Raw genomic sequence first — 12,084 nt, forward strand, 5'->3', positions numbered from 1 at the left:
TATATTCCACGAACGAAGTTCCAATAACTTTTATTACCTACCCAGATAACTTAGGATTCAATTTATAAAAGTCTGATTCCATTACATTTATATTTATTGATTAATATTGTTTCCAGTCCTCGTCACTTTCAATGTTTTACTAAAAGAAAATGTTAGTTATATTCCACAAATGGAGTTCCGACAGCTTATATCAGCTACCTATACTATTTCGACCCATTTTTATATTATATGTGTAAAAAATTGAATACTTAATTACTAACAAAATATTATCTGACTGATAACTTAAAGCTAATACAGAAGGATAAATATTTATTATATGAAAAACTGAAATTTATGACTTTCATATCACTTATATTAATTTAACGAGCTATCTAGCTATCTACCCGATATATGCGTGATATAATTCACCTAATTCTGTATAGAAAATGTGTAACAAGTACAATCACGAAATATTAAGCCCTGGGGACTTTTAATTGTGTCCCATTGTGACGGTAATGTTCACATAACTTATCAATTATAATTTATTAATTGAAATATTAAATGTAATAATAAAATAAATTACTTACTATTTACATAAATAATATCTACCCGCATACTATTATTTGACCAAACATATTCAGACAGCAATACTTTGTAATTAAATTGTTATTGTTATACTTAAGTACATATATGTATATGGTATATACAAGTACAATTGTATGTATATGGTGCTTTTACATACATATAGTAATGACCCCTGTCATACTGCCGCTCTCTATATCACAAATTATTGTTGTTTGGTTATCACATGTGGTTATTAATAAGTTCAATTATCAGCCAACAAAAATTACAAAATAATCTCCGTCATTTACGAATCGCGCTTAATATTATTTACTGATATCAATTTGAAAGCGTTATAAAGACGTTATTTGTGTTGGTTCCGTTCACATGGCGTCTTATGAATATATTTTTGTTCGCATTTGACATTGTATATAAATTTTTCAAATTCAAGGTTCCAATGAAGTAACAAAACAAAAAGACTATGTTTTCATTTACATATCGTCGCAGTAAAAGTCTGCTTTGTAGTCAAGGTTCCTTTTATTGTTTTTTATTTCTGTTTTCATCTATTAAAATTACAATTATAAATACAAGTACTAAAGACCTTTGCAACATTCTTGAAAGAAAAAAAAAACAATTCCCTCTACTTAACTGCAATTCATAAATATCTCCGCAGTGCATGTGCCAGGAAATTGTTATATATTTTCATATATACCTATATATATTTTTTTTTGCTACACTGCATAGAATTACAACAGCAGGAAAATTTTTTTCACACTTTAAGTGTTATATAAATGTGGGATATTTTTATATCGCTATAATTTCTTGAATACTTCTGCAAGGTACTATTTAAAAGGGGAACTTTTACACTCGAAATTTATAGGGTTATTTAGAGTTGTATTAGAATAACCTCACATAACAGAGGCAGACATAAATTGATTACCAGGGTGCCTTGTCCACATTAAAAAGGACAAAATTAAACCATTATCAAGAAAGGAACATCATTAGAAACAAAGTTTAATATTACCTAAATTAAATAACATTTATTCAATTATAATCATTTTATTGTACTCTAAGTTGAACAGAAAACTATATGGCTTTATTAAACATCTTAGTATGATTCATTAAACTGCCATTTCATTACAAAATAATATAAATTGGGCTTTTATACTCCATATTTAACAAAAACTATGTGGATTTATTAAATATCTTAGTATCATTCATTAAACTGCTATAATTAGCAAATACTAGAACTATTTATAACGAACGTATATAGTATACTCGTAATTACCAAATACTTAAATTTATTGGTCGAGAAATTACCTAAATTGTGACACATAATTTTATCAATTTTTTATATGTCAATGATAAGACATGATATACGTATTTAAGTTCTTACCGCTCTTTCATTCCGTCATATTCCTATTACCATATAACATGTGTATATTATCCACGTATATTCCACCATTATATTTTCACAATATTTTTTGTCGAAAATTCAACAAATTAAAATTTTATATAAATTTTTTTATTATAAAAAAGTGATTATAAAGGTTGTAATCTTTTAGTGTAATATATTGAATATAAATGATCTCGCAATAATATATCTTATAGTACGTTTCCACTGACTTCGTTAAACCAATTAACTTACTTGAGATATTCAAGTAATTCAAGTAATCTCAAGTAAGTTAACTGGCCTAACGAAACCAGTAGAAACATACTATTACTCTATTGTACATGCGATATTTATTAAGCATCGATGTGACAACAGTCAAAATCAAGTCTTAAATATATCCATTATATTTCTTTTTATCTTGTTTTATCCATCGCCAAGTAACATCAAATAGAGGCATTTATTTTTTGGAGGTTTAATGAACTTATATATACCATATTTGCCTCTAACTTGTTATATTTTTCGACAAGTATCGTCAATTAGAGACATCGTATTTTACTAGGCACTTCATTGGTACTGTCCAGTCAACTCATTTTCTTTGTGTTGCAATTTCATTTATTCGTTGCTATTTGCTTCTAACCATGATTTATCTTGTTCCACTAGTCTACACTGTATTAACACCAGACATATCATCTAATACAGCATCTGAAATAAAAAAATTTATTGATGAAAAATATCCTGTATTAAATCTCTCTTTCTCTCTTTCGTGTTAAAAAAAAGAGGCAATCATATCACAGTACCCTTGAGTTCTAAAATAAAGTCTATCCAGTTAATAATTTTCATTTTATATATAACATATTCTATACTACATATGCAGCCGAATCTCAAAGAAAATTAAAACTGGGACTTGGTTTTGTTGCATTATTTCAGCCGCTCCTAGAACACAAATAATCAGCTACTGTTAAAAAACTGCTCTTAGAGTACTACATAAATGGACCCAACTGTCACGTCAACACTTACAGTTCCATTGAATCAATCAATATATTTGCTTTATGCACACATAAAAAATTAATGTAACGAAAAAACTACATCTAGCATAGAGTACTAACAAAGGGTTTCCGCCCTACACACTGATACCTAGCTTAGCATTTCGTTTTTCTACAAGCCTTCGTCTACTATTCCTAAATTGACAAGACCATTCCTTTGAACAACAAGAACTATTATGGTCCAATTTACGTCAGGTTGTAACCTTCTGAACAATTGCTTATTAGAAATAATATATTTCTAATTTGTGCCTAAAATACAACTCTACACCTTAAACCTTTAGATAAATAATTTATCATCATTAACTTGCCTGTAATACCATGGTCCGATCTGCTTACTAGATAGCTGGGAACTGGCATAGGTTGACAACAACTGCAGCTAGTTCAATTTAAACAGTAATAGAAGTGAAGTTATGGGGAAATTATGTCAGTACTTTAATTGGTTGACATGAACTGATTCATTTAACACTCATATAGCTATCTCCATATATGTATCTCATATAATATAAAGCTTATCAATGTAGAAAACACTATTACCAGTTATATTATCTATTTTCCTAATTTTCCTCTGTTTTATTTTTCTTATTTCTTTTAAAAGAGTTGTCAAAATATTTTTCACAACAAAGTTTCGTTTTCAAATGCATATGCGCTACAAATAAAATACATAGACAAATATTATATGTTATGTAATGTAATTAATTAAAATTATGTTTATCTCTATAAATACATTTACTTTCATAATAAAAAATTGCTTTAAACGTTTGCTTCGTAAACGTTAAGTAAACATTTTTCATCTTCTTATCAAACAATTTACTAAACTTATCTTAACTTTTACTTAAAAAAAAAAATAAATATTAAATAATACGTTCAGATACCGTCAGTCTGTAGATAATATTAGATAATTTTTCGATAAGCCTCAATTTCAATACAATATTTTATCGTATCATATTTCAACCAATAAAAAGTTGTGCCTATTTTATTTTTATATAAAATGAATTTTTATGAGTGTAATTTATATATATTGAAAATATATTATATGGAATTTTATTACCATAATAAAAAGACGTTATACACTGTTTTCTCTTGTCCTCATATGAAGTGATAATTTTTTTCCTAAGGCAAAGGCAGAATCTATAAAGCTAATCTTTCGCTTTATATATTCTTCTGGCAAAAAGCAACATTTAATTAACATATCAAAAACTTTTCTATTTTATTTTGAATATAAAAATTGTTTCATAAAAACCATTCTAACTTGTAAACTAAAGGTTAGAATGTCATATAATTAAGACAATCGTCTTACAAAGGTTGATTCTTTGAAACAACAAAATGGACTTCTTGTTATTGAAAATGTTCATTAAGATGTTTCTTGCACCTGTGATAATCTGTGGATTTTCTTGTGTTTAGCATTTATATCTTCTTTTCATATATAGTGCTGTTAATCGGCACTTTTTTATTTATATGTTTTAGCTTTTTGAATGCTAGTAGCTAGAACTCTGACTTTGACTGCTTATATGAATGATTTGAAGAAGTTATTTCGTGATTAATATGAATACAATTTGTTAGAGCCATTTATATAATTCAATGTATCATGTTTAATTTTTAATTACCTTTTTTTATAAGTTTCCATCCATGTATATTTCACACCAAAAATTCAGTGATATTAACACAATACTCTATATAGATATTTTTTTAAATTTATTATATTCCTGAATCCTGATATTTTCATTTTCAAATATAAAAATCAAAAGTATGAATGTAGTATATATAAACTTTATTAGTTTCGTGTTTCCTTCGAATCTTAAAAGTTCAAAAAAAAATTAAACAATACCTATTAGTATATAAATGGTCAGTTCTTGTTTTCAAGTTTCTTATAGTTTCTTTTTCAAACCTAACTTATTTTGGAGTAGATACATGTTTTATTTTTGCTATACTTAATTTTACCAAATAGATAATTTTGTCATAACTAAACTTAAACACAGTAATGTAGTTTCACAAAGGTAATCCATTAAGAATTAAGAGAAGAAGTCTCTTCGAAGATTAAATACCATTTAAGACTTCCGATGAAGTTTAATCGCAAAGAAATGAAAAAAATTAGAATCCACAAAATGCAATGAATTAAGCTGAACCGTAACAGCAATTTTAGCAATAAAATGGGTCGGTAAAGTAGATTCTTAACTGATGTACTTTCAAAATTTCATAACATTTGAATGATTCATGTTTGTATTATAGGTACAAAAATGTTCATAGAATAAAAGGCTTATATTCATATTAAGTTTTGTTTTAATCTTCTCAAATTTTTACCGCAACGTTGCAATTGATGAACCAATTTTATACAGATTTCCTTTAATTTGTAACCCTTTCACGTATGCACTTGATTAAGCATCTTACTACTTTAACCACTTCAAAAATTGTATTCTCCATCAAAAGGAAACATCTTTATGTGCGTACGACCGATTAAAAGGCTTGTACCGATATCCTGACCGACATGATGTCCAACGATCTAAAAAACTCATCCAATATGCTTTCAGATCGTGCATTCACATCATTGTATTTAATCAAAAGGGAGATTAATAAAAATGGATAAAATGGATGGGTTTTACCGAAAAAATCTATTTTTTGTTCTTATATATTAAAGCTGTTTCTACTTTAAAATGCATCTTGTATAATATTAATTTGCTTTTGCAAATGTGGTAAGAATATGGAACATCAAGGACCGATTTTACAGTGGTAACTTAATTCTTAATACTGACTTAAGTCATGCTTACAATAAAGTATCTATTATATTGGCTTAATTCATACAGAAGTCAGATTTTAGACTATATTACGTCATTGAAATAGGCTGTATAGTAAGTCTATTTGGAATTATAACTTTGAAAAATGGCATTTTAATTTATTGTGTTGATATTTCCTACTAGAAAATAAATTAAACCATCATTAATCCGAGGAGTTAATTATTTAAACTTATAGTCACATAACTTCATTATAGCTTTAAAATAAAATTTTAAATAAAGCTTTTTTCTCTTCTTAATATATAATACTTCATACTTTAAGTTCTTAGTATTTTAATTATAGATGTATTAATAGATATATTATGTGTTATTTTCTCAAATAAAATTTTATTAAACAATATATTTCATGTTTACAGAAATGGAACTTGGAACAAAATGTATTGTCGATATGGACAAACAGCAGACTATATTACAGAACCAACCATCACTGGATAAAATGGATAGGTATGTAAATATGCAGATTTTATATTAAATTCAAGACAAAATGTCATATCGATTAAAATCCGTCTTTCCTATTTCAATTTAAAATATAAAAATTTAATTTCTACTTTATATGCGTATACTTGTGTTATATATACACTTTCATATAAAAGTATATATAAGCAATTTAATATTGTAATTTATTATTCTTCTTTTGTATTATAATTTTTTTTATTCATTTTTCAATCATTATAGAAAAAATCCAAAGACATTTGCATTCGACCATTGTTTCTATTCACTAAATCCTGATGATGGTAATTTTGCCTCACAAGAAACAGTATTCGATTGCGTAGGACGTGATATACTTGATAATGCATTCCAAGGTTACAACGCCTGTATATTTGCCTATGGACAGACAGGAAAGTATTAAAGCATGTTACTTAATATTTTGCATTATAGCTTTTGATGAATCATTATTATTATTGAGTGCCGGAAATGAAATTGTTATATTGTGAATTATAAGTACAAAATTAAAAAAAAAAAGAGAGTAACCAACTATGGGCGTAATTAATTTATTTTTCTTTATCTATTATAGGTTCTGGTAAATCCTACACCATGATGGGTACACAAGAATCTAAAGGCATAATTCCACGTCTCTGTGATGAACTGTTTTTGGCTATTGCCAATAAAACAACACAAGATCTCATGTGTAAAGTTGAAGTCTCCTATATGGAAATTTACAATGAAAAAGTACACGATTTACTTGATCCAAAACCAAATAAACAATCGCTTAAGGTGCGTGAACATAATGTGCTTGGACCCTATGTTGATGGTCTCTCACAACTTGCAGTTACATCTTATAAGGTAAATACGAATTCTTAGTTATATGTATGTGAATTATGTACATATTTATAACTAAATTTATATTTTTATTTAGATTTATATCATATATTATATATTTTAATTTTTATTTATATTTGTATATATATTTATAATATATATATATTATATTATATTTATGTTATATATATATTTATATTTAAATATATATTTTTGTTTATATTTATATTTAGTATATATTTAACTATATATTTATATACAAAATAACTAATAATTTTGTTATATATTAAAGGACATTGATAATTTGATGACTGAAGGCAATAAATCACGTACTGTAGCTGCCACAAATATGAATGCGGAATCTTCGCGCTCACATGCAGTATTCTCTGTGGTGCTGACACAAATACTTACAGATCAAGCAGCTGGAGTGAGTGGTGAAAAGGTATCACGTATGTCCTTGGTAGATTTAGCTGGTTCAGAACGTGCTGTCAAAACAGGCGCTGTAGGAGAACGTTTAAAAGAAGGCTCTAATATTAACAAGTAATTAAAGTTTCATTTATTTCTAAACAAAATTTTGTATTATATTGTAAATTATAAATATACAATTTCTCTTTGCAGATCTTTAACCACCTTAGGTTTAGTCATTTCAAAATTAGCCGATCAATCGAGTGGTAAAAAAGGCAGCAATGATAAATTTGTACCTTACCGCGACTCTGTACTAACGTGGCTTCTCAAAGACAATTTGGGTGGAAACTCAAAAACAGTTATGGTTGCCACAATTTCGCCCTCAGGAGATAATTATGAAGAAACGTTATCGACATTGCGTTATGCTGATCGTGCTAAACGTATTGTCAATCACGCTGTCGTCAATGAGGATCCAAATGCCCGCATTATACGAGAACTCAGACTTGAAGTGGAAACTTTGCGTAATATGCTTAAACATGCTACAGGTTCTCCAGTTGGTGATGTGCAACGTGTTGATATACATGACAAACTCGCTGAAAGTGAAAATCTCATGAAACAAATTTCACAAACCTGGGAAGAAAAACTGGTCAAAACTGAACGTATACAAAACGAACGTCAACAGGCTTTGGAGAAAATGGGAATTAGTGTACAAGCGAGTGGTATTAAAGTAGAGAAAAATAAATATTATTTAGTAAATTTGAATGCTGATCCGTCCCTCAATGAGTTGTTAGTTTATTATCTTAAGGTAGGTTTATATATGAAATATGAAAAAAAAAAAAAGGAACAAAAATAATTCATTTATTTTATTTAAATGCAGGAACGTACTTTAATTGGCGGCCATAGCATATCTGGCCCACAACCCGATATACAATTATCTGGATTAGGTATACAGCCAGAGCACTGTGTGATAACAATCGAAGATGGTGGTTTGTTGATGGATCCTATACAGGGCGCACGTTGTTTTGTAAATGGTTCTGCAGTGTTGGAAAAAACACCTTTACACAACGGTGACCGTATATTATGGGGTAATCATCATTTTTTCCGTGTAAATTGTCCAAAATGCGCAAATGCTAATATGACCTCTGAGCCGCAGACACCAGCACAATTAATTGATTATAATTTTGCAAGAGATGAAATAATGCAAAATGAACTTAGCAATGATCCCATACAAACAGCTATAGCACGCTTAGAAAGACAACATGAAGAAGACAAACAAGTTGCTTTAGAAAAGCAAAGACAAGTACGTAAAGCAATATATTAAGAAAAAATACATGTATATGTATTAACGTGTTTAATTTTGTTTAGGAATATGAGAGACAATTTCAACAACTACGCAACATACTCTCACCAACCACACCTTATGCACCATATACTCCTTGTGATCCGCTGCGTTTAGGCAAAATTACACCAAACACTCCAACTTCTCAAATGCGTGTTGAAAAGTGGGCACAGGTAATATTTATTCAATATTGTTTTATAAATTCGAATTCGTATAAATAAATTTTTCAGGAACGTGATGAAATGTTCAAACGTTCTTTGGGTCAACTCAAAAATGATATAATGCGTGCAAATGCTTCGGTGCAAGAAGCAAACTTTTTAGCTGAAGAAATGGAAAAGAAAACAAAGTTTTCAGTAACTTTGCAAATTCCTCCTGCAAATTTAAGTCCAAATCGAAGGGTAATATATTTAAAAATAACATATACTTTAATTAATAAAATGAATAACTCTTAAATCTGTAACAGCGTGGTGCATTTGTGAGTGAACCAGCAATTTTGGTTAAACGTATTAACTCTGGTAGTCAAATTTGGACCATGGAAAAATTGGAAAACAAACTAATTGATATGCGAGAAATGTATCAAGATCATAAAGAAAGAATACTAAATGGTTTGGTAAGTATATTTAATTGTTGATACGTTTAGAAGTACATTTATTGTTGTAAAAACTCACTTAACTTCACTTTTACGCATATTATTGTTTACACGTCTTACTAACATAATTTTCAACCTCATTTTTGCATTGCTTACGATATACCAAAGCCTCTAATTGAGACTTTCTCCGATGATGAAGATTGTGACGAGGTAATTATATTCAATTATTCATATGTATCATTTATATATATACAAATAAAACATTTTAATGGCAATTTAATTTGTACTCCGTTAATAATTAAATTAATTTTATTTACAGGATAGTGAAAATTCAAAATCCCTTGATCCTTTCTACGAGTCTCAAGAAAATCATAATCTTATTGGCGTTGCTAACATATTTTTGGAAGTACTATTTCATGACGTTAAACTAGATTATCATACTCCTATTATAAGTCAACAAGGCGAAGTTGCTGGTCGACTTCAAGTTGAAATACAACGCATTGCTGGTCAAATGCCACAGGATCGTATGTGTGAATCAATTTCGGAATCGTCTTCTGATTCACGTGATGATTATGATGATGTTGTTGATCCAATGGCAAATCAAATTACTTGTCGCGTCTCAATAAAGTGTGCGTCAGGCTTGCCACTTTCCTTATCAAATTTTGTATTCTGTCAATATACCTTTTGGGGCCATCAAGAAACAGTTGTGCCAGTTATAAATGCTGAAGTACCAGCACATGATCAAAATATGATTTTTAAGTTTGAACATGTCAAAGATTTTACAGTAACCATAAATGAAGAATTTTTAGAACATTGCATTGAGGGTGCTTTATCGATAGAAGTATGGGGTCATCGCAGTGCTGGTTTCTCGAAATCCAAAGGCTGGGAAGTAGAACAACAGCAAGCAAAAGCACGTTCACTTGTCGATCGATGGGCTGAATTATCACGCAAAATTGAGTTATGGATTGAAATTCATGAATTAAATGATAATGGTGAATATTCACCAGTAGAGGTAACAAATCGTAATGAAGTACTCACTGGTGGTATTTATCAGTTGCGGCAAGGTCAACAACGTCGTGTACATGTAAGAGTGAAACCTGTACAAAACTCTGGTACTCTGCCAATTATTTGCCAATCTGTTGTTAATATCGATATTGGTAGTGTAACAGTGCGCTCACGTTTACAACGCGCTTTAGATTCGTACCAAGAAGAAGATCTTACTGTGCTGCGCGAGAAATGGAGTGAAGCCTTAGGCAGAAGACGACAATATTTAGACCAACAAATACAAAAACTAATTAAAAAGGAGGAAAAAAGTGAAGAAGAACGTGAACGTGAACTTAGTCTGGTACATCAATGGGTTTCACTAACAGAAGAACGTAATGCTGTGCTCGTGCCAGCGCCAGGATCAGGTATACCTGGTGCACCAGCTTCTTGGGATCCACCAGCTGGCATGGAACCACATGTACCTGTACTGTTTCTTAACCTAAATGCTGATGACTTATCAGCACAAAATATGAACGATGAATTTTCAACAGCGGGTCTTAATTCCATATTGTCTAAAGAGCACGGACATAAATTCTATACACTACAAATACTTTCCCATTTGGATAAGGATGTGTGCTCCGTTGCTAGCTGGGACTCATCGATGCACGATAATCAAGCTTTAAATAGAGTTACAGAAGCAAATGAACGTGTCTACTTAATATTACGTACAACAGTGCGACTATCACATCCTGCACCAATGGATTTAGTGTTGCGCAAACGTTTAAGTATTAATATTAAAAAAGGACAAAGTATAGCAGATCGTCTAAAGAAATTTCGTTTGGGACGTGGTGAAAATGCTATTTCACAAACTGGTGTCACATATGAAGTTGTTTCTAATATACCGAAAGCGTCTGAAGAATTGGAAGATCGTGAATCATTAGCGCAATTAGCGGCTAGTGGTGATGATTGCTCCGCTTGTGATGGTGAAACATATATTGGTAAGCATAATTTAATTGTTAATTTATGATTGTATTTTATTTACTAAATATTTTTATTTCTGTTTATTGTAGAAAAGTACACTCGTGGGGTTTCAGCTGTTGAAAGTATATTGACATTAGATCGTCTGCGGCAAAATGTTGCTGTAAAGGAACTGGAAACAGCGCATGGTCAGCCACTTTCAATGCGCAAGACAGTCAGTGTACCAAACTTCTCACAGGTCAGATTTATATATATAAGTATATATTGTATTGTTTTATTTATTTGATAACACATTTTATGCTGTCTCACAAGCTTTTCAATTCATTCTAAATTTACATATTTTAATAATTACAAAACATCGTGTATTTAACAAAACTTTAAAAAAAATTCTTTTTCACTTTCTTTGTGCTTTCACCAAAAATATTTACTGTGTGTTCTCGTTCTCACGAAACTAAAATTTGTCTTTTTCATGCCACTAACATTTCTAACAAAATTTTTCATATATTCACAAAAAAATTGTCAAAATTCAAATTCAAATTCAAAAATAAAAAATCAAATTCGAACGTCGTTTGCACTCTACACAAAAATTAACTTCACAGGCAGTTAAAGAAACAACAAATACTGGAAGTGTAAGTATATTGAAAAAATTGTTGAAAATGTTTCATAGCTGCCACTTCATGTTGAATGAGTGGATTTTATTTCAAAATTTTAATTTAATAAAATAGTTTATTATACAAATTTTAATTTGCTGTGTTAATCTTTCTATA

General features: G+C 29.6%; 1 protein-coding gene across 3 annotated transcripts in view; it reads left to right on the plus strand.

Annotated features, from left to right (window-relative positions):
* LOC119677836 (kinesin-like protein KIF13B) overlaps positions 1-12,084 on the plus strand; it is a 170,396-nt gene that overhangs the window by 129,164 nt on the left and 29,148 nt on the right. For 2 of the 3 annotated variants that reach the window (XM_038089371.1, XM_038089370.1), the window contains 12 exons: positions 6,119-6,206; positions 6,438-6,601; positions 6,778-7,046; positions 7,315-7,562; positions 7,641-8,232; positions 8,305-8,727; positions 8,793-8,939; positions 8,997-9,164; positions 9,230-9,376; positions 9,524-9,565; positions 9,675-11,337; positions 11,410-11,555. In XM_038089371.1, the coding sequence (XP_037945299.1) occupies positions 6,119-6,206; positions 6,438-6,601; positions 6,778-7,046; positions 7,315-7,562; positions 7,641-8,232; positions 8,305-8,727; positions 8,793-8,939; positions 8,997-9,164; positions 9,230-9,376; positions 9,524-9,565; positions 9,675-11,337; positions 11,410-11,555 (4,097 nt within the window). The remainder of the gene's footprint in view (positions 1-6,118; positions 6,207-6,437; positions 6,602-6,777; positions 7,047-7,314; positions 7,563-7,640; positions 8,233-8,304; positions 8,728-8,792; positions 8,940-8,996; positions 9,165-9,229; positions 9,377-9,523; positions 9,566-9,674; positions 11,338-11,409; positions 11,556-12,084) is intronic. The other variant, XM_038089372.1, reaches the window with a different exon arrangement.

Source organism: Teleopsis dalmanni, chromosome 2 (genome assembly GCF_002237135.1).
Source record: "Teleopsis dalmanni isolate 2A chromosome 2, ASM223713v2, whole genome shotgun sequence".
NCBI classification, from domain to species: domain Eukaryota; kingdom Metazoa; phylum Arthropoda; class Insecta; order Diptera; family Diopsidae; genus Teleopsis; species Teleopsis dalmanni.